The sequence below is a fragment of the Coenobita brevimanus genome, chromosome 60 (assembly GCF_032717465.1).
Source record: "Coenobita brevimanus isolate Jiangsu-jjx chromosome 60, ASM3271746v2, whole genome shotgun sequence".
Classification (NCBI taxonomy): domain Eukaryota; kingdom Metazoa; phylum Arthropoda; class Malacostraca; order Decapoda; family Coenobitidae; genus Coenobita; species Coenobita brevimanus.
In genome coordinates, this window is record NC_137013.1 from 26321276 (window position 1) to 26345295 (window position 24020).

General features: G+C 41.1%; 2 protein-coding genes across 3 annotated transcripts in view; one reads left to right on the top strand and one right to left on the bottom strand.

Moving 5' to 3' along the window:
• LOC145403013 (uncharacterized) overlaps nt 1-24020 on the top strand; it is a 763478-nt gene that overhangs the window by 274253 nt on the left and 465205 nt on the right. The gene's annotated exons all lie outside the window — the stretch shown is intronic.
• Nucleotides 1-24020, bottom strand: part of LOC145403065 (beta-galactosidase-like) — a 238283-nt gene that overhangs the window by 38336 nt on the left and 175927 nt on the right. The window contains exon 12 of the mRNA XM_080274904.1: nt 16503-16748. Coding sequence (XP_080131030.1) covers nt 16503-16748 — 246 coding nt within the window. The remainder of the gene's footprint in view (nt 1-16502; nt 16749-24020) is intronic.

Here is a 24020-nt window from a genome sequence, read left to right on the forward strand (position 1 = left end):
AATTACTCATCATGGAGAGAAGTGACTAGCGGAGTTCCACAGGGCTCAGTGCTGGCACCAATCATGTTTTTAGGGTATATAAATGATACAGACAGCAACACTGGAAATGAAAGCTATCTTAATGCAACACTGGAAATGAAAGCTATCTTAATATGTTTGCTGATGCAAAAATACAACGGACAATTACTGATGTAGACTCTTGTAAAGAGCTACAAGAAGAATTAAATAAATTTCATGAATGGAGCAATACATGGCAAATGGAATTCAATGTGAACAAGTGTCATGTAATCAAGTTTGGTAAAAGTGGAAAAAGACCTGACTGGGATTATAAGTTAGGAAATAAAACCCTACACACATCAGAAAGAGAGAAGGACCTAGGTGTGATTATTAATAACAGACTATCTCCGGCTGACCACATCAGTGAGAACATACGGAACATGTAAACACTGCTTACAAATATGAGAACAGCATTCACATACATAAATGAAGACATGCTAAGAAAGATAATAACATCATTTATCGGACTAACCCTCGTGTATGCACCAGCAGTCTGGAGTCCTCATCTCAAAAAACAAATAGATAAAATTGAAAATGTTCAAAGGGCCACTACAAGATGGGTACCAAGCTTAAGGGATCTAAGCTATGAAGAAAGACTAGAAAAATTGAATCTGCCAACACTACAGGAAAGAAGGAAAAGAGGAGACATGATTATGCTATATAAATGCATATCAGGGAAGGAGAAAATAGATATACATGATTACATAACCTATGGCGATTCATCAGCAAGACACTGCAAAAAACTGCATAAAAAGAGAGGCGATAAAGACATAAGGATATTTGGTTTCCCAAATTGAGCAACTGATCAGTGGAATGCACTGTCGAATGAAATAGTGTGTGCCAACACAATTCATAAATTCAAGGATATGTACGATAAATATGGTTTAAGACACGGGACAGTACAAGCTTGACTCATTCCTGTAAAGATACAAATAGGTAAGAACAATTAGGTAAGAACACACACACACACACACAAAAGGAAGATTGGTGAAATGGGTAGTACAGTTGTTAACCATGAGAGTATTATGGAGGAGTTCAGAAATGATACAGAGACAATTAGGCATGCAAGTAGTCTGACAGACCAAAACAGTGATATTGAAGAGAAGATAACCCAGGTGAATGAACTGATGCAAAGTTATAAAGATGATGTAGAAACTACGGTACTTATGGTGAAATGGTGAAAGGACTGACTTAGAAACAAGTCAAAGAAAAAAGCATTAGAAAGAAAATTTAAAAAATAATCCAAAACAACCCAAAACTGGTTAAAGATTCAGCAGATATCGATAAGTCTATAGTAATCACTGGTATACAGGAGGAAGAAATAAAAAACAAAATTTCAAGAGACAAAAAGATGGCAAATATAATGAGCATATTGAAGGATGTATCAGAGGAAATCTGTAATAAAGACATAGAGGAACACAAAAGGTTAGGTAAATATTAGAGAAATAAGTCAAGGCCTCTAAGAGTAACCTTTCAGAGTGTGAACACTGTGAAGGCAATACTAAAAAATGCAAACAGACTCATGAAAAAAAAGGAATTTAAGAAAGTATGGATAAAAGGATGCCTAACTCAAGAGGAACTGGGAATACTAAAAGAGAAAAGGGAGGAGGCAAAAACAAAGAACGAGGAAAGATCAAAGGAAAAGAACTTTTTTTTTTTTTACAAAGTAATTAGATTGCAGGGACGAAAGTGGTACATAACCAAACGGGAACAAAAAGGAGTAAGGTAGGAGACTCAAGTTATGGCAAGTATGTAAAAAGATGGTTAGACTGATGTACTCAAATGTAGATGTAATGGTGTCTAAATTTCTAGAGATAAAAGACTACATCAAAGAAAAGGAGCCACACATTATTTGCCTGACTGAAACAAAATCAACCCCAAAGATATCCAACAATACTCTAAACTTAGAGTAATACAATATATGTAGAAGAGACAGAAATTTAAGAAAGGGAGGAGGAATTATAATCTTAACAAAGAAATCTACAAGTCAGGGAGATGGAACTTGTTATACCCTCACAAGTAGAACTGGTTGCATTGGAAAATAACACAGCTGAAGGGAAAATAATTGTGGCAAATTTATACATGGCACCCAAAATAAACACTTGGGAAAGAGGCGAATATGAAGACCTGGCAGAACGTACAATTCAAAGCTTAAGAACATTATTACATAGAATGGAAGAGAAATTTGAAAGAATTATATTAACTGGAGATTTCAATTCAGATATAAATTGATATACTTCAGCTGTATAAAGCCATTGAAAGCTGTTGGAATCAAAGGCTCCTAGATCTTGTACAGGAGTTTTTCCTAACAGCATGTAAAGGAAAACACCAGAAAAAGAGGACCTGATGATCCATCAATACTAGATCTTATATTTACCAGGCAAGAAAATGAAATTGGCAATATAATGTATCACCCCCCATTCAGCAAAAGCGACCATGCAGTATTTAATTGTAACTTCAGGATTGTGTATGACGTTACCAGCAGTGAGAGTTACAAAGAGAGTCTAAATTACAAAAAGGGCAACTATCATGACCTGAAGAAATATTTTTTAGAAACAGATTGGGGAAAAGAACTTAGGACAACAAAATTTAAATATTATATATAGAAAATTCTGTGATCTTTATGAAATAGGAGTCCAAAATTACATCCCACAGCACAAAGCAACAAAAATGAAAATAAAGAAATGGTTTAATACAGAATGTAAAAAATCCAAAGAAAAAAGAGACTTGCTGTGGAATAGATACAGAAGATAAAGAAATGGTTTAATACAGAATGTAAAAAATCCAAAGAAAAAAGAAATTTGCTGTGGAATAGATACAGAAGACACAATGGTGAGAGGGCATATAACAACTATAAACAGGCAAGAAACAATTATACAAAGACATGGAGGGAGGCTCAGAGACGGTCTGAGGAGGACACCATAAATAAAAGTACTGATCAACCTATGCTTTTTTACAGCTACATCTGAAACAAAACCAAAGTTAATGATAAAATACAGTCCATTACGGATGAGGGGATCATCTATACACAAGAGAAAGATATTTGTGAAGCACTAAATAAAAATTTCCAATCAGTTTTTACAAAAGAAAGAAATTTTGAGTGAGATGATACGGAACATGCATGCCCACATGTATTGCCAGGTATACAAATATCAGAAAAAGAAGTATAGGAAGAGTTATGTAAAGTAGACAAAGGAAAAGCAAATGGTCCTGACGGAATTTCAGGCTGAGTGCTACATGAATGTGCAGATGCGTTAAGCAGACCATTGTACAGTAACTTCTCAAACAATGCGAGGGTTATGTTCCTGGAGAGGTCGTGTTATCTAAAAACACGTTATTTAAACATAATTTTCCCATAAGAAACAATGGTATTATTGGGGGTTACGTTCCTGGACTCTGGGAAAGTCTACCCCTTTGGGAAGTTATGCTACTCTAAACTTAAAAGCAACAATATTAATTTGAAAGAAAATCCATGTAAAAAACAAAAACAGTATATTTGGGGGGAAGTAAACAACATCTGAGCCGTAGTTGGCCCAAAGCATTGTTTACTTCTCCCCAAATACATACAGTACCGTTTTTGTTTGTTACGTAAATTTTCTTTCAGTTTTGCTTCTTTCACTGCATTGTGAAATTCCTCAACATTAATAATGCATTAGTAGGTCATACAAACAATACAGCAAAAGTAACATTTTCATTATGAGCAGGTCACAAACAATAACAACACACAGCATCTCTTCATCTACGCATCACTCGTCGTCTGCTGGTGGCCCTCCTCACCCCACTCCCCCACCTCCAGCCCTCCCCCATCCCCCGCTGCTCCCCCTCCTCGCTCTGCTGTCCCTCCTCGCTCTGCTATCCTGATATGTAAACTCTTAATTTACCATAATGAAACAGATACAATATATATATATATATATATATATATATATATATACATCTTTTCAACTGAATAAATTAAACTGTCCCCAAGACGGTCTATCAGCTCGGGACTGTTCGAGGTGCGCGTGGCTAATTTGAAAACATCACGTACGTGTAAAGTCGCGTTAAATCGAGAAATCCTTGTTAGTTAAACATTTCTTCTTAAATACTAGCTCGCGTTAAAATTAAAACGCGGTTTAAACTCACGTTAGCTGAGAGGTTACTGTATTTAATATTAAAGAAATCCTAATGTCAAGGTATGCTTCCTGATATCAGGAAGAAAGCAAACATTGTTCTCCTATTCAAGAGAGGGAACACACAAAATCCACTCATCTAGTGACCAGTATCACTGACCAGTGTTGTAAGTAACATACTAGAAAAGCTGATAAGGAAAGTTTGGGTAAAACATCTAGAAGAACACAGTATGATAACAGAGAGGCAATTCGGTTTTAGAAAGGGAAAATCATGTGTTACTAATCTATTATGCTACTATGATAGAGTTACAGAAACAGTACAGAAAATAGAAGGATGGGTGGACTGTATCTATTTCGATTTTAAGAAAGCATTTGGCAGAGTACTGCACCAAAGACTTTTATGGAAACTACAGGTACCATCAAGGAGGTATCCAAGGCAATCTATACTGTTGGATGCAGGATTTTCTCAGAAAAAGGGAAATGAGAACAATATTAAGGGGAAATTACTCATCATGGAGGGAAGTGACCAGTGGAGTGCCACAGGGTTCAGTGCTGGCACCAATTATGTTTTTAGTATATATAAATGACAGACAGTAACACTGGAAATGGAAGCTATCTAAATATGTTTGCGGATGATGCAAAAATTCAAAAGAAAATTACTAACACAGATTCTTGCACAGAGCTGCAAGAGGAATTAAACAAGCAATAAATGGCAAATGGAATTCAATGTGGGCAAGTGTCATGTAATTAAATTTGGTAAAGGGGAGAAAAGACCAGATTGGGATTATAAGTTAGGAAGTAAAACCCTACACATATCAGAAAGGGAGAAGGACCTAGGAGTAATTATCAATACCAGACTATCTCCAGTTGACCACATCAGTGAGAAGGTATGTAACATGTATACATTGCTTGCTAATATGAGAACAGGATTCACATATATAAATGAAGACATGTTGAGAAAGATATCATTCATCAGACCAACCTTGGAAAATGCATCAGTAGTATGGAATCCTCATCTCAAAAAACACATTGATAAGATTGAAAATGTACAAAGGGCAGCTACAAGATGGATACCAAGCCTAAGGGACCTAAGCTATGAAGAAAGACTAGAAAAATTGAATCTACCAACACTATAGGAGAGAAGATAAGAGGAGAAATGATTATACTATATAAATGCATCTCAGGGAAAAAGAAAATAAGACATAAATGAATATATAACTTATGAGTATGCATCAGCAAGGGGACACCGCAAAAAACTACATAAAAAGTGAGACGATAAAGATGTAAGGAAATTTAGTTTCCCAAACAGGGCAATTGATCAGTGGAATGCACTACCAAATGAAGTAGTGTGTGCCAAAACTATTCACAAATTTAAGGATATGTATGATAAAAATGATTTAATACACGGGATTCGAGCTTGACCCATTCCTGTAAAGAACTCTAACATACGGAAGTGAAGCTTGGACGTTGTTGGAAGGACACAAGTCAAGAGTGAGAGCAGTGGAAATGAGTTATTTAAGAGGAGCTTGTGGAGTCACATGGAGAGACAGGCTGACGAATGAGGATATAAAGGAGCGTTGTGGTGTTGACGTGGATGTGATAGGAAGTGTTATGAGGAACACACTGAGGTGGTTTGGCCATGTGGAGAGGATGGAGGGTGAAAGACTGACGAAGAGAGTGTATGTGAGCGAGGTGGAGGGGGGAAGAGGGAGGGGGAGGCTGAGGATGAGATGGAGGGATGGGGTGGAGAAGTATATGAGAGAGGGGGGTGTGAGTTGGGAGCAGGGCAGTGAAATGGTGGGGGACAGGGCGACTTGGAGGCGATTTGTTTGTGGCCACCCCAAACGGGATTGAGGCGTCTGGCAACAGATAGATAGATAGATAGAACTCCCTTAACAGGAAAATAAAAGGAAAAGTGATAAGAGGAAACTCTGGCTCAAGCCCAAAGAATGGCTGACCCCAATACAACACTAACCTAACTGAAAAGGCAACATGTCCTGGAGGAAGGTGTGATCCAAGGAGACTATGAAGAGACAGGAAACCTGTACCACAACAGATGCATAGGCCCCTTGCTTGTCCTCTTTTGAAACAACCAGAATAGCAAGGAAGACAACACTCAGCTAACTTTATTTTTAAAAAAATAAATAAATTAAAAAAAAATAAATAAACGCAAACAGCACAATGCACAAACAAGTGGTATGTATCCATGCAACCCTCGCAACACCATACTGGAGTAATTTCACAAGTAAGTAGATGCCTCTGCTGATTAATTCTCAAACAATCTTGTGATTCTCTGCCAAGCGAATTCAAGTACAAGGAGTCTGTTTTATGCATGTCAAGGAGTATAATGCATTCGAAGCAGTACAGGAGGATAGTAATTGGCCATATTGTTGTCAGTTATGGAGGCTTCCAAGCACTTCTTCCTTCTAGTTTATTTTCCCACATGGTTCATCATTAATATTCTCTTGCTTGTTATTTACAATACTTTTGTCAACAGTAAAAAAAAAAAAAAAAAAAAAAAAAAAAAAAAAATCATACAATATGATACTAGGGTTTCACATACAAAGATACATTGCTAAGGAAGTACTAGAAAGCTTCCTAAGATAACAAGAATTCCATCCCAAGAGTGAAAACTTCTGACAGATGAAAAGGAGAGATGTTAGGGTAAAAGACTGTGAGATACGAGGTGTGAGATGATGCGTGAGGGTGACAGACAACCAGAGGACACTCAAAAAAATGAGGTGAATGAATTAGGGATGAAATTTGGCCACAAGAGCAACAAAAGTAGGTAGCAGAGGTACAATAACTCCCCAGTTGTCCATCATAATTCAACCAAAGCCATGCTGTTTAATGCATTTTTTTGGATAAAGCTGTACTACCCCCTTCCAGCCCCTCTGTAAGGGGTATGATTGCTACATAAACCCTATATTGTAATGTATAACTATCCAGCATAGAAAAAACAACCCTAAATAGAATTTTCCTGAAAAAAAAAAAAAAAATCATGATATTATACAGTATTGAAAGTAAATGAGAACAAGAGTAAAGTGATGAAGTGTACGAGGTTGGTAGATGGTAGAGGGATGAATATAGCTTTGAATGGCGAGTTGCTTGAGGAGGTAGAGTGTTTTAAATTTCTAGGGTCACATGTTGCTGTGGATGGAAGAATAGATGCAGAAGTGAAGTTTAGAATAAATGAAGTAGGAAAGGTGCTGGGAGGAATGAAAAAAGTGTTTAGATGTCATTCGCTTAGAATGGATGTAAAGAGAAGGCTGTATGAGGGTGTTGTGGTACCGACTGCATTATATGGGGCTGAAACATGGAATATGAGTGTAGCAGAGAGGAAAAGTCTGAATGTAATGGAGATGAGGTGTCTGAGGAGTATGTGTGGAGTGACGCATATGGATCGAGTGCGAAGTGATGAAGTGCGAAGAAGAACTGGAGTTGTTCAGGAGATGGCTGGTAGAGTTGAGCAGAGGGTGTTGCAATGGTTTGGGCATATGGAGAGAACGGATAATGAGCGATTGGTGAAAAAGATAACTAGATCTGATGAGAGGCGTATGGCTGAGAGGAAGACCACGAATAGGATGGATGGACAGTGTGAAGAGAGCGCTGGATGCGAGAGGGATGTCTGTTGAGCAAGGAAGAGTGGCTGTGCGTGACAGAAATAAATGGAGAGAAATTGTGAATGAATAAGTGATGACGCAGCCCTGAGGGGATATTCTCCCGCATTTGGTCTGATCAGCTTTCAGGTCAGGTGCGGGTAAGGGGATGGGTCTGTTATGATGTGGCAGGGGTAAACCAGCTCTGCTGTCAGGCCCTGCTGCAGATGTCACTGATTGCATTGCGCAGTTGACCCTTGTGCAGTGTGGTGCGGTGAGGATCTGTCCGTTCTCCCCTCTGGGGCTAAGATGCAAATGAATGTGTTTGAATGGATGAGTAAAAGGGGAGTGTGTCGTCCTGTCTCGGTTACCTCCCTTTCCTTGGGGGAAGCAACCTAGGTATATAGATAGATAGACATACAGCATACTGTTCTTACGGTAAGACAGGCAGCACAGTGCAATATTTTACAACAAAATATACAGCTATTCTATACTGTACTGTATTCACCATACTGCTGTACAGTCAGGTCCTGCTATTCGAGGGGGTTATGTCCGTGAATGCTGAATTCCGCAAATAGCCCAAACCGATCAAAGAAGTCACTGATTGCAATGTTTAGCCACTCCTGTTACCTACAAACCTACTATAACATCTGTAAATGCATTTGATGGCACATTAATACTTTCTAAAAAGATAGTACAGTACAGGATGATACACAAGCACTTCTGGGTATAGTGTACTATACTCACCATGCAATGATGACTATTAAGAGTTTGCCATGTGCTGAACAGCACATACCTATACAGAATAACTGCACAGTTTAACTGTATAGGACAGTATTAGAAAACATGCAGAAAAATCACTCATGAACCACTAGGAACTGCTGATGCCGTGGGAAAAGCAGGAAATATCTTGAAACAATTTCCCAGAAAAATCCGCGAATGTGTGAAACCGCGAAGAGTGAACCCACGAGTAGTGGGGGTTGACTGTACATATCATAGAAGAATTTGCTGATTATTCCCATGTGATTAGTGTAGAGGAGACACCATAGTTCATTACCATGTGAACTGCCTGATCATCTCCCACTTCTTCTCGAGAGACAGATGTTACTAGTGCACCTGATAGGAGGGGGATTCATGAACACACATGCCATCACAAGGGCAAGCAACACAAGCCCTTGCAAAAGCTCTGGTGTAGCAACAGAGAGCACAAACTCCATGACAAATTATGCATGCACCTACACCAGACAGCTTATTGCATGTGGCAGAGGAGGAGCTGGCAGGCTGGGCTTTGTTTTGGTGGGCATTGTCGATGGTGGGAAGTGGCGGGTGGTTTGAAAATTTGGTCTCCCTGCGTACTGTTGGTTACTGCCGTAAAAAATGGATATTGCTTTAATTCAGACAGATTTTTTGCTCTTTTTTTTGGAAAATGATGTTTCTCAAGTAATGTAGTATTGGATAAATGAAAGATTACAAAAATAGTTAACGGTTTGAACAGACACAGGTTTGAGTCCAGGCAGAGCAAAAAAAACAATATGATTATGTGCATTTTGTTAGAATACACTGTAGCACCAGTTGGACCGGGCAGTATCCCTGAGGTGGATGGAAAGCTAATGACAGGGAGAGCTGGAGCTCCTGTTGCAACAGCCCTCACGGTTTGCTTCTGCCCATCCCACATTGCTGAACCGTGTTTCAATAACACAATGAGTACGCCAACATACTCTCCTATAAATTTTCTTTCTATTATCTACACCAAACTACATACACATTACACCCCACACTTACTGCTCCAAAATTTGCAAAAATGGCATTGTAACATCCAGCCTCAGAGACCAGGGGAAGGGGAAGGGGGACAAATGCCCCCACCATCTGCCCCTCTCCCAGTGACAACCAAGTGAGATGCATGGAAACATTGTCTGACGCACTATTTTCTGAAATATTCATGGTCTATCCTCGATTTTCCCCTCTGTTCAACACCACCTCTCCCTGTAAAACTCACCTTTTCCTCACTAAGACTTGGCTGTCTGAGGTGACTGACTGCAAACCCTATTCTGTATCCTCCTACTTTTTCTATACATACTTTAAAGCCAAAGGTAGTTGTTGTGTGAATGCACACAACAACTCAGCTTGTTCTCGTATTCCTGAACTTGAATCCTCAGAATTTTATATACTCTTGCTTTGGCTATCCTGTCATTCTTTGACTAAATATATCTGTGCTGTGTACATATCCCCTAATTCTACAGACTATGAAAAATTCTTTGACTAACTTCTAAGATGAACACATTCTTTTCATTTCTCCTTTCTCTGTTCACCACCACCTTTGACTCACCTCTCCATTCACTGATCCATCTGGTCTTTTCTATCCTTAATGACCTAGAGCAATCTGTACAGCATCCTACCCATATCCCTGACCACTTTGGAGAGAGCTCCAACATTATGAATTTTTCCTTACATTACAACTAAGCCGAGGATGAGATGGAGGGATGGGGTGGAGAGGTATATGAGAGAGGGGGGTGTGACTTGGGAGCAGGGCAGTGAAATGGCGGTGGGACAGGGCGACTTGGAGGCGATTTGTTTGTGGCCACCCCAAATGGGATTGAGGCATCTGGCAATAGATAGATAGATAGACAACTAATCTGCTTGTTTAACATGTTAATCTTTTCTCTCCATTGGGCTCCACCATTCACAACCTTATAACCTTTTACCCATTCTAGGTGATTTCAATGTTCACCACCACCTTTGACTCACCTCTCCATTTGCTGATCCATCTGGTGAACAAGCCTGCATCTTTTCTATCCTTAATGACCTAAAGCAACTTGTACAGCATCCTACCCACATCCCTGACCACTTTGGAGAGAGTTCCTACATTATGACTTTCTCCTTACAACTAATCCTTTTGTTTAACATGCTAATCTTTTCTCTACATTGGGCTCCATCGTTCATAACCTTATCACCTTTTAACCTGTCTTATCGCTCCAGTGAGGCTGTGGACCCTCTCAAGAAGCGGAAGCAGTGGCACTTTGGGGCTGCCAACTTAGAGGCCTTGAGGCAGTACCATTTTAATTTTCCCTGGAATGATCATTGCTTCCATGACCAAGAACCATCTGAGTGTGCCTCACATATTACAGAGGTTATTCTTTTGGGCAAGGAATCATACATTACTTCTTGTATTCTCTGATTAATGCAAGAAAACCATGGTTTAATCACACTTGTTCTAATGCTGTCCACAACAAGCCTAAGTCAGTTATTCCCAAACCATCCCTGAATCTCATCTCTTTTCTGTTTCTGCCTGGAATTATGAAAAGTCTGTTCTTCGCTCTGCTAAGAATAATTTCATTTGTACTAAATGCTCCGAACTCTCCTACTCAGATTCTTTCCACTCCTTCTGGCACTTTGCCAATAACCTTTCTAGCAACTTCACTTCATCAGCCTTCCCTCCTGCAACTCTTTCTTCTACTGAAAAGGCAGAACACTTTGCTCGGATTTTCTCTTCCGATTCAACCCTAGATGATTCCAGTGCTGTTCCTCCATCTCCTCCCCCTCTACTTTCTCATGACTAAAGAAAATTTCTCCACTTGAGGTACTTTTTGTGCTCACTGGCCTCAATACTAACAAGGCATACTGGCCTGACAGGCCCCTCCTGTTGTTCTCAGAAACTGTGCTTTTGTGCTTAAACCCTGCCTAGGTAAACTTCTATGCCTTTACTGACTTGTACCATACTTTCTTGCTGAAGTTTCCTCTCATTCAGCCTGCCCCAAAGAAGGGTGACCATTCCCAGTCCTCTAACTATTGCCCACATAATATAACATTCTGTATTTGCACAGTTTTTATGTATATTTTCTTAAAAATATTAAAGCACCTTTCCTATCATAACCTACTTACCGATCACCAGTAAGGGTTTCACCTAGGAAGCTCCACTGGCGACCTTATCACCTTCCTTCCAGATGAAATACTTCTCATTTTGGGACTTTGGTGAAAGCTTTGCCATTGCATTTGACATCTCAATGGCTTTCAATTGAGTCTGGCATAAGTCTTTAATTTCCAAACTACTTTCTTATGGTTTCTATTCTTGTGTGTGTCTTTAGGATGCTCCACTGTGACCTTCTCACCTTCTTCTCAAATGAAAGGACTCCTTTCAGGACAATGGTGAAAGTTTTGCCATTGCATCTGACATCTCAAAGGCTTTCGATTGAGTCTGGCATAAATCTTTAATTTGCAAACTACCTTCTTATTGTTTCTGTTCTTCTATGTGTGCCTTGGCCTCTAGCATTCTTTCTGGTCATAATATAGCTGCTGCTGTAGATGGCCACCATTCTTCTCCTACAGCTATAAATAATGTGTTCCTCATGGTTCAGTCCTGTCACCAACTCTCTTCCAACTTCATCAATGACCTTCTGAGCTAAACATCTAACCCTATCCATGCATATGCTGATGACTCCACTCTTCACATTTCCACTTGCTTCCCACAGCATCCTTCACTGCATTTACATTAACAAACACAGGATGAGGCAATGGCACACCTAATTTCTGACCTGGCTTACATATCTGATTGGGGTCAGAGAATACTTGTTGTTATTAATGCACCCAAAACCTATTTCCTACATCTTTTGATCCGACAAAATCTTCTGCAGTATCCTTTAATATTTAACAAAATCCAACTCAGTCCTACATAATCTCAGAACATCCTCTAAGGATTTATCATGGAATGAACATTTTACCTCACTTGCAAATATGCATCCACGAGATTAGGTGTAAGCCAACTCTGTGCTTTCTTTACCTCCACATAGCTGCTGACTCTATACAGGGCTTTTATTTGCCACTGTGTAGAGTACAACTTTCTTGTGTGGGGGGGGCTCCCCACATGCAGCTCTTCTCAACAGGGTGGAATTAAAGACTTTTCATCTCATTAGCTCACCTCCTCTTACTGACTCCTTTCAACCTCTGTCTTTTTGCCGCACTGTTACATCTTCGTTTCTTTTCTATTGCTACTTCAATGGTCACTACTCTTCTGGACTTTCTGCCTGCATCCCCCCCTCCACTGCAACAAGTACACTGCACACTTTCATCCCTTTTTGGTTCATCTTTCTCATGAATGAGTTAACCCATCAGGGGCCAGCCTAATTTAAAAAATTTTGTGCACCCAGGACTGCCAAATTTAGCATTTTGAGTTTTTACCAGAAACCTATTCCACATCAATAGTTATTCAAGAAAAACACAGTCTTAGCCCTTGTTGAGGCCGTTATGCAGTCCTGGCGGTGGGGAGTGGGGCCATCTCGCACTGCCGATCAGCTGTTTGTTTGAACATCCCGCCACTCAAGCTGATGTGGTGATGCCATGACCACCCCCAGTGATACAGGGTGTAGCTGATACTGACAGTAGCCAACCAAGCATAATGTCACCACATAATGTCATTTTCATTATAGAATGCAGTAATACTATTCATGAAAGTTGGACTGTTCAACTAAGTCACATAACAGTGGTGGTAGAAGAATGTGAGGCAACGGCGCAAGTGACTCAAGCCACTGTCATGGATACTGCCACACTCTGACTGGGAGTAGTGGCATGGTAGTAATGATGGAGATACGCCACCCTCTTCACCCTCATGTGGTCGTTTCCTAGACAAAACAATTTCATGCTTCCTGCCAGCAGGAAACAAAAATGACATCAGCACTTCCACTGAACCACTATCACTATCACTGCCGAGTGTGAGGGCGAGTGGATATGCCACTCGAACGTGTGGGGAGAATCAGCTCCTTGTAGTCCACAAAATCCTCCTCCCTAGGCTCAAATGCCTCTCCTGATGATTCCACACTATACTCAGTGGTACTGCCTTGTTCTTGGAGCATTTCCAGGGCATCAGCAGTTGAAATGGAGGCTTTGTATGGGTGGCGTCCAGGGCCGGAGCTCGGTATGCTGTCACTCATGGGATGCAGAGTGCAAACAAGCATAACTGTTAACCCCTTAACCGTGGGGCGTCACTTTTGTGATGCTCGGGTGCAATGGATCATACCGCGGGGCGTCACTTTTGCGATTCTGTGCTATTTTGAATTCACCCGGGCTTTCAAGTGGTTGCTTGTATCATCTGTCAGTACTGCCAGTGTCCAACAATAGTCAGTGCTGCTAATGTCATCTGTACTCCCATCCATTGTTGACAATTTAGCCATTTCTCTCCGTTCTTGACTCCCCTCCCTACCTCCCCTCCATTACCCTCTCCTCCTGCCTGCCCCAGCTGCGCTGCGCTAGGCAAATCTTGCTCGGATTTTTCCACTCATTTCATCCATTGAAATGAGCCCTATGCCCTATTCTTGTGAAAAATAATATATATATATAATGAAAAAAGGTAACTGATAGTGCCATACACCTGGAATGGGCTAATTATCACCTGGCAACACCCCATGTACACACGTTCACTAATTTTCCCTGGTTATTTCCTCTTGAAATATGCTGTATGATCTGTTCTCATAATAAAAATATATATAAGAAAGGAAGAGAGAAGCCTAAGTGATATTTATATTCACCTGGAACTACCTAAATTATTATGTATTGTCTAGATTTCCTGCCAATCATTTCACAGCATATAAATTACCAGCTGTCACCACGCTGACGTTATCAACCCTTGGCGGCCCCATATCCGCCTCATCATTCAGTTCAGTGTTGTCTCTTGAGGTGAAACCACGTCGCACTCGCGCCTCTCCATTTCCGCCACTTCTAGAGGGCCCTGTGACCTCTACCCCTACTAAACCTCATGTGGGAAGGGGTAAAGGACTAAGTGACTCTGCTGTGGAGCGTGAACTGGCTAATTTATCCATGATAATGATGGACAGTGACTACAATCTTTCTGGTGAATCGTGTGATGAGCCAGTGGAGAAAATGGTGATAAACTACGAGTGCTTCAGTGTCCCTAGTTCATCCTGGCTCCAAGGGAAAGGAGCCTTTAGTTACTGGAAGTGACAGTGTATAACAAAGTGTAAATAAAATAGAAATGTAAATAATTACTAATATAAGAATATGAGTACAAATACTTGGAGTAATGACAGTGAAAGCTTTGCTCTCCACGCTAGTTTACTGAACGAGAAAGTGAATGCCTGGAGTGAAAATAAACTACTATTACTGAAGGAAACTTATGGATAAATACTGTACATATATATAAGTGTAATAAAGTACTAGGAATATAACGTGTGAGTGTGTTCATGAATAATAAATGACAGAATACCGGCGGGGAACGAGCGCAAGTGGGAAGCTCATACGTGCTCGTAATTTTCATTGCTTTCACGATGTTTTTTTTTTGTGTGTGTATGGATTCCAAACTACCTGAAAATCACAGAATAGTGTTTCTAGTGATAATATCAGGCTGTGGTAATCATATTACAGGGTGTCGGGAAGTGTAAAGTGGAGACTTCGTTACCCAACTTCAGAAGTCTCCACAAGTCCTACGGTAGTCGACAAAGGCTCAACAAAGATCCCAGAAGAAAGCTGAAGGTATGTGCCATGTGCATATGTAATTATAATATTCTAGGACTAATAACTGATTTTTGGCAAATATTTTCAAAGTCAGTCGGAGCGCAAATATCCTCGCTTGAGGTGCGCGGACCGCCTCCGACATGCCCGCACTTAAGGGGTTAATGAGTACTGTGTGGGTGGCAGGTGCAGGATGCCAATTACTGATTAACATGACAAAGCCATCTCAAGGCTTACACCATGAATATTTCCCTTGTAAGAGGCCCGCATTACAAAAAAAAAAATCCAGAAATTTCCCTGAACGTCTGTCGGTTTTCATTGGTCTCTCATACACAAAAAATCTGGACAGCTCCCAGCCGACGTTCGTCCTGAGGGGGTTAAGTGATACTCCTAGTCCTTCATGTATGCAGCAGGTCAACTATGTAACTGTCTTTGGTTAAGTGATACTCCTAGTCCTTCATGTACGCAGCAGGTCAACTATGTAACTGTCTTTCACTGTATTTCCATCTGCCTATGACTCCAGCATTTTGAACACAATGTGTCCAGGTTTCTCAAAAACAATGGATTTTGAATTTGGCCCATTTTATATATATATATATATATTTTGTGGTAGGTGGTGGCAACCATCATCCACTCACCGGATGTACAGTAGTGCTGCCTACTTCTTCCTTAGCCTTTATCATTCTTTTTCTGTGCCTGCCCTCCTCTCTTCCTATTTCTCCCATCTTTCCTGTCACTTCATATTGCTTTTCTTTCCCTTACAGGTGGCTTTACATCGAGTGACAAGCCAAATGGTTTTATGTAAGCCAAGAAACCATTTACAACGCTGGGTGGTAACCATATAACCAAACCATACGTGCTCCCTATGTGTCAACAAGTGGGTTGGTGGAGGGTTAGTGCCCCTCCCCGTAAAACAAATAACTCAAAGTCAAATGACCACCCCTTACGGGATTATGGCGTCTGGCAAAAGATAGAATATAGATTTTATTTATTTATTTTTTTTAATCTTGGTGGTTTCTAGCCTTTGGTTCTTTCTCTCATTAAAAAATAAAAAAAAATCATTTTTAAGACTCACCCAACATGTCATAAAACACTCATCCTGATATCAACATACTAAACACATCAATGAAACTACTTGTAGCATATGTCAGTATTAACAGTTTGGCATCAGTGTTTAAGTGTGGTATGTAAGTATGTGGATGCTGAGCCTCAGGGAATGGACTGTTAAGCCTGTTTCGTGTTTGAAAAAAAATAATAAAAATAAAAATAATCAAATCACCTTTGTCCATCCATCAAGTTTGAGGAAAGTGTCGAGTGGGTGTGGGTCTTGATTAGGGATGTGGAAAGTGCCACTGTAGATGGTTAGTCCCCCAGCTGGAGTTCCAAGGGGTGTGAGGGGCTGTGGGAGAAGCTGTGGCAGTTGGGCAAGAGTGGCACGCAAGAATGTGGTGTTGGTCAGTGGAAGAATTGTCATTTTCCAGTTCTTCAACATGTGGTGGCCCAATGTTACATTGGCTGTCAGACCCTGAGAAGGCAACATGGATGATTACAATAAAACCAACATCACCACCATCATCATCACCCTAACACAATAATTCTGTACACCATTTCATCATTACTGAAGTAATCCTGACACTATGTTAAACATTACCATTATTATCAAAATCATCTTAACACCCTGGGGGTAGGGGGGTTTTCAAGAATACTCCCCCAGTATCCCTGCTTGTCGTAAAAGGCGACTAAAAGGGTTGGCGGAGGGTTAGTGCCCCTCCCCGGAAAACAACTAACTAAAAAAACAAACAAGAAGCCTCGGACAAGGACTGACCAAACGTTGACGACCCAGGACCGGACAAAGGACTTGGTAATGTGTACATGGAATGTAAGAGGAGCGAATGATGAGGTGAAAGAGAGAGAGATTGTCCAGGTGCTTGAGGATGCGAAAGTGGATGTATGTGGAATAACTGAAACAAAATGGAGAGGAGAAAGTGTGAGAGAATGGGAGTATGGATGGGGTATATGTGCAGGAGTAGATGAGAATGAGAGGGCAAAGGAAGGAGTGTGTATAGTTGTGAGTAAAAGATGGAAGAAGAGCATAAGACAGTATGGATCAGTTGGGTCAAGGATTGTGTGGGTAAAGTTGAAAGTTGGAATACAAATGTGGGCGATTGTGTGTGTGTATGCGCCAACGCAAGATCGTGCTAGAAGAGTGAGAGAAGAGTTCTGGACAAATGTGGAAGTGTGCATGGAAAAGTTTGGAAGGAATGAGAGAGTGTTTTTGATCGGTGATATGAATGGTAAAGTTGGTAATGTGAAGGTGGATGGAATAGTTGGTGAGTGGGGTGTGCCTGCTGAGATAGATGAGAATGGGAGTGCGTTAGTGGACATCTGTGCTGGGAGGGGTTGGTAATAGCCAATACCCTCTTCAGGCATAAAATGATCCACAGGTATACATGGCGAGTGATGAGAAGGGTGGGTGGTGAACTGAATGAAAGGAAGGCAATGATTGATTATGTGTGTGTGGATGAAAGGATGCGAAGATGTATATTGGATGCAAGAGTTTATAGAGGTTGGGGGAGTGGCCTTTCTGACCACTACTTGGTGGTGGCCAGAATTAGGATGCAAGTAAGATGGAGGAATAGAAGAAGGGAAAGACGAGAGGAAGGAGTAGTTGCAAGGAGAGTGGAAAGGTTACAAGAGGATGAGAAAAAGGCAGAGTATAAGAGAGAAGTGGAGGAACGATTGGGCAAATATGAATTGGAGCAGATGGGAGACGTGGAAGGTGTGTGTCAGATATTTACAGAAGAAATATGTGCAGCATGTGATGTGGTGTGTGGAAGGAAGAGAAGACGGAGGGGGGTGCAAGGAACAGCGTGGTGGACTGAAGAGGTGAAACAGGCTGTGGCACAAAAGAAGAAAGCATACAATGAATGGATGAGAAATAGGGGCGTGGAAGAAGTTGAGAGGCAGAAGAGAGAGTTATATGTGGAAAGGAAGAGAGAGGTGAAAAGATTAGTAAGAGAGAGTAAGAAGAGAGTGGATCAGGAATTGGGAAGGAATTTGAGTGTAAAGTGGAGGGACTGTAAGAAAATGTTCTGGAGAGAAGTGAAAAGAGTAAGACAGGGTGGAAGTGAAGTTAGCAGGGGAGTGAAAGATAAACATGGTAGATTACTAGTGGAGAAGGGAGAAAAAGTGAGCAGATGGAGAGAACACTTTAAGGAATTGTTGAACGTAGAGGATGGAAGTAATGCGAGTATAAGTGGCTGGGGAATGGCTGGGAGAAGGAGGGAGGTGAGAAGACAGGTAGAAATCAGTAGGATAGAGGTTGTGGAAGCAATGAAGAAAGTTAAATCGGGAAAGCCCCAGGAATTGATGGAGTGTGTGGTGAGATGCTGAAGCATGGGGGAGAGATAGTAGTAGAATGGATGTGGAAGATGTGCAGATTGGCCTGGGAGGAAGGTAGAGTCCCGGAGGATTGGAAGTCAGGTATAATTATTCCCTTGTACAAAGGAAAAGGGGAAAAAGAAGTGTGTGGTAATCATAGGGGCATTTGTCTTCTTAGTATAATAGGAAAAGTGTATGGTAGGATACTTATAGACAGAGTTAGAGAAAGAACAGAGAAATTAGTTGGAGAAGAACAGGGAGGCTTTAGGAAGGGAAGAGGTTGTGTAGATCAGATATTCATTCTTAGATCTTTAGTGGAAAAGTTTCTAGAGAAGGGAAAGAAGTTGTATGCGGCTTTCATGGATTTGGAGAAAGCATATGACAGGGTGGATAGACAAGGATTGTGGAAAGTGTTAAGAATATATGGAGTAGATGGGAAGTTGTTGAATGCTGTGAAGAGTATGTATGATGGTGCTAAGGCTGCAGTGCGTGTGGATGGTGAACTAAGTGAATTTTTCTCTTTGAAAGTTGGTTTGAAACAGGGATGTGTCATGTCTCCATGGTTGTTCAATCTGTACATGGATGGGGTAATAAAAGAGGTACAAGGTAGGGTAGTGGATGTTGGAGTGGCCCTGGTGAGAGAGGATAGTGTTTGGAAACTCCCTGTACTGTTGTTTGCAGATGATACTGTGTTGTTGAGTGAAGATGAAGGGGAGCTGCAAGGCTTGGTGGATGAGTTTGAGAGAGTGTGTAAGAAACGGAACCTAAAGGTGAATGTAGGGAAGAGTAAAGTGATGGTCTTTGAGAGAGGTGAAGTCAGTGAATGTATAGCGAGGTTGGATGGTGAGGAATTGGAAAATGTGAGTACGTTTAAGTATTTGGGTAGTGTGATGAGTAAGGATGGAGGTTTGGAGGGTGAAGTGCTTGAAAGGGTACAGCAGGGAAGAAAGGTTGCTGGTTCCTTGAAAGCAGTGATAAGAAACAGGGAAGTGAGCATGGAAGTAAAAAAGTTACTACATGACAGTATTGTGATACCAACTCTAACGTACGGAAGTGAAGCTTGGACGTTGTTGGAAGGACACAAGTCAAGAGTGAGAGCAGTGGAAACGAGTTATTTAAGAGGAGCTTGTGGAGTCACGTGGAGAGACAGGCTGACGAATGAGGATATAAAGGAGCGTTGTGGTGTTGATGTGGATGTGATAGGAAGCGTTGTGAGGAACACACTGAGGTGGTTTGGCCATGTGGAGAGGATGGAGGGTGAAAGACTGACGAAGAGAGTGTATGTGAGTGAGGTGGAGGGTGGAAGAGGGAGGGGGAGACCGAGGATGAGATGGAGGGATGGGGTGGAGAGGTATATGAGAGAGGGGGGTGTGAGTTGGGAGCAGGGTAGTGAAATGGCGGGGGACAGGGCGACTTGGAGGCGATTTGTTTGTGGCCACCCCAAACGGGATTGAGGCGTCTGGCAATAGATAGATAGATAGATCTTAACACTATGACATCCTCATCATCATAAACATTATGGTAGCATAATCATCACTCTTACCCTATAAAAGCAATCATCATCATCACCATCATGAAATACAGCATCATTCTAAAAAGGGTTGGAACAAAAAATCCAATTAAAAAAAAAAAAAAAAAAATTATTTAAATCAGATTTTTTTTTTTCTTTTTCCATCCATCCATCCATCCATCATCCAATCCTATGCTGCCCCATGAGGAACGTAGAAGCCCGGGGCTAGGCAGTTGGTCCTGACATTTAAGATGAGAGTGACCAGCCTCACTCATCCCTGAGTGGCATTACATGAGCAATAAACCCCAACCACCCCTTGGATATAAACCTACACCGGCTCAATCCGATTGGAGCACAATAATTACCCACTAAACCATCAGGCGCCAAAATTTCGTTATATGGTTACCACCCAGCGTAGTAAATAGCTTTCTGGTGTACAGGAAACCATTTGGCTTGCCACTCAGTGTAGAGTCACCCATAGGCAGAAGAAAGAGGAAAGAATGAAGGAATGAAAGACAGAAAAGGGAGTGTAAAGTCACCCGTCGGCAGAAGGACGAGGAAAGAATGAAGGAAAGAAAGATAGAAAAAGGTGGAAGGAAAGAAGGATGGAGGAGTTTTTATTATAACTGATTATTATTACTTTTTAAAAAATTTTCACTCCATTATTCACATTTCACCTTATATACAAGAATGCACGCATTTTTCTGTGTACAGTACAGTAATATGTTTAAAGCAATTCTTGTAAAATGTAAAATATATACAGTAAATCCTTGTTTTTCACTGCTTGGACGTTCCGCCAAAACCTGGCGAACTGTGACTCATCGAATTGTGAAGTTAAGAATCAATGGGAAAAATAGAGGAGCATTCCGGTGGGACATGTACCTACCCTATCAGAAAGTACTATAACACCAAACAGGCCCTACCCAAAATTAAATGAAGAGTGTTTGCTAGTGCTAAAACAGCATAAAACAATAAACATGTGATTGAAAAGACATTAAAACTGTTATAAAGAGCTGCAACACCAAAAATCCTTACCAGAAATAAAGTGAAGACTGGCTTGAGTGGCAAATGAAGGTGTGTTGAGAGTGGAAGGGTTAGTTCCCGATGTCACTAACCAAGGAAAAACTGCCACTTTTCACCAGATTATTTAATTTTCGATATCAAAGTACGTAAACTAAACCCCGGTCATTTTATGTGCCCTCTTTGTCGCTAAAAGGTAAGGAGAAATTATAACAACATTATTTTACTCACTGCTACAAGGAAGAGAGGCTGTAATACAGCCACATAGAATGTAAGAGGTGCGAATGATGAGGTGAAAGAGAGAGAGATTGTCCAGGTGCTTGAGGGTGCTATAGTGGATGTATGTGGAATAACTGAAACAAAATAGAGAGGAGAAAGTGTGAGAGAATGGGAGTATGGATGGGGTATATGTGCAGGAGTAGGTGAGAATGAGAGGGCAAAAGAGGGAGTATGTCTAGCTGTGAGTAAAAGATGGAAGAAGAGCAAAAGACAGTATGGATCACTTGGGTCAAGGATTGTGTGGGTAAGGTTGAATGCTGGAATACAAATGTGGGCGATTGTGTGTGTGTATGCGTCAACGCAAGATCGTGCTAGCAGAGTGAGAGAAGAGTTCTGGACAAATGTGGAAGTGTGCATGGAAAAGTTTGGAAGGAATGAGAGAGTGTTTTTGATCAGTGATATGAATGGTAATGTAGGGAATGTGAAGGTGGATGGAATAGTTGGTGAGTGGGGTGTGCCCAGAGATAGATGAGAATGGCAGTGCGTTAGTGGACATTTGTGCTGGGAGAGGGTTGGTGATAGCCAATACCCTCTTCAGGCATAAAATGATCCACAGGTATACATGGCGAGTGATGAGAAGGGAGGGTGGTGAACTGAATGAAAGGAAGGCAATGATTGATTATGTGTGTGTGGATGAAAGGATGCGAAGATGTGTAATGGATGCAAGAGCTTATAGAGGTTGGGGGAGTGGACTTTCTGACCACTACTTGGTGGTGGCCAGAATTAGGATCCAAGTAAGATGGAGAAATAGAAGAAGGGAAAGACGAAAGGAAGGAGTAGTTGCAAGGAGAGTGGAAAGGTTACAAGAGGATGAGAAAAAGGCAGAGTATAAGAGAGAAGTGGAGGAACGATTGGGCAAATATGAATTGGAGCAGATGGGAGACGTGGAAGGTGTGTGCAGGATATTTACAGAAGAAATATGTACAGCATGTGATGTGGTGTGTGGGAGGAAGAGAAGACAGAGGGGGGTGCAAGGAATAGCGTGGTGGACTGAAGAGGTGAGACAGGCTGTGGCACAAAAGAAGAAAGCATACAATGAATGGATGAGAAATAGGGGCGTGGAAGAAGTTGAGAGGCGGAAGAGAGAGTTATATATAGAAAGAAAGAAAGAGAGGTGAAAAGATTAGTAAGAAGAGAGTGGATGAGGAATTTGGAAGGAATCTGAGTGTAAAGTGGAGGGACTGTAAGAAAATGTTCTGGAAAGAGATGAAGACAATAAGACAGGGTGGAAGTGAGGTTAGTAGAGGAGTGAAAGATAAAAATGGTAGATTACTAGTGGAGAAGGGAGAAAAAGTGAGCAGATGGAGAGAACACTTTAAGGAATTGTTGAACATAGAGGATGGAAGTAATGCGAGTATAAGTGGCTGGGGAATGGCTGGGAGAAGGAGGGAGGTGAGAAGACAAGAAGAAATCAGTAGGATAGAAGTTGTGGAAGCAATGAAGAAAGTTAAATTGGGGAAAGCCCCAGGAATTGATGGAGTGTATGATGAAATGCTGAAGCATGGGGGAGAGATAGTAGTAGAATGGATGTGGAAGATGTGCAGATTGGCCTGGGAGGAAGGTAGAGTCCCGGAGGATTGGAAGTCAGGTATAATTATTCCCTTGTACAAAGGAAAAGGGGAAAAAGAAGTGTGTGGTAATCATAGGGGCATTTGTCTTCTTAGTATAAAAGGAAAAGTGTATGGTAGGATACTTATTGACAGAGTTAGAGAAAGAACAGAGGAATTAGTTGGACAAGAACAGGGAGGCTTTAGGAAGGGAGGAGGTTGTGTAGATCAGATATTCATTCTTAGATCTTTAGTGGAAAAGTTTCTAGAGAAAGGAAAGAAGTTGTATGCGGCTTTCATGGATTTGGAGAAAGCATATGACAGGGTGGATAGACAAGGATTGTGAAAAGTATTAAAAATATATGGAGTACAGTAGATGGGAAGTTGATTAATGCTGTGATGAGTATGTATGATGGCTCTAAGGCTCCAGTGCGTGTGGATGGTGAACTAAGTGAATTTTTCTCTTTGAAAGTTGGGTTGAAACAGGGATGTGTCATGTCTCCATGGTTGTTCAATCTGTACATGGATAGAGTAATAAAAGAGGTACAAGGTAGGGTAGTGGATGTTGGAGTGGCCCTCGTGAGAGAGGATAGTGTTTGGAAACTCCCTGTACTGCTGTTTGCAGATGATACTGTGTTGTTGAGTGAAGACGAAGGGGGGCTGCATAGCTTGGTGGATGAATTTGGGAGAGTGTGTAAGAAACGGAATCTAAAGGTGAATGTAGGGAAGAGAAAAGTGATGGTCTTTGAGAGAGGTGAAGTCAGTGAATGTACAGCGAGGTTGGATGGTGAGGAATTGGAAAATGTGAGTACATTTAAGTACTTGGGTAGTGTGATGAGTAAGGATGGAGGTTTTGTGGGTAAAGTGCTTGAAAGGGTACAGCAGGGAAGAAAGGTTGCTGGTTCCTTGAAAGCAGTGATAAGAAACAGGGAAGTGAGCATGGAAGTGAAAAAGTTACTACATGACAGTATTGTGATACCAACCCTAACGTATGGAAGTGAAGCTTGGACGTTGTTGGAACGACACAAGTCAAGAGTGAGAGCAGTGGAAATGAGTTATT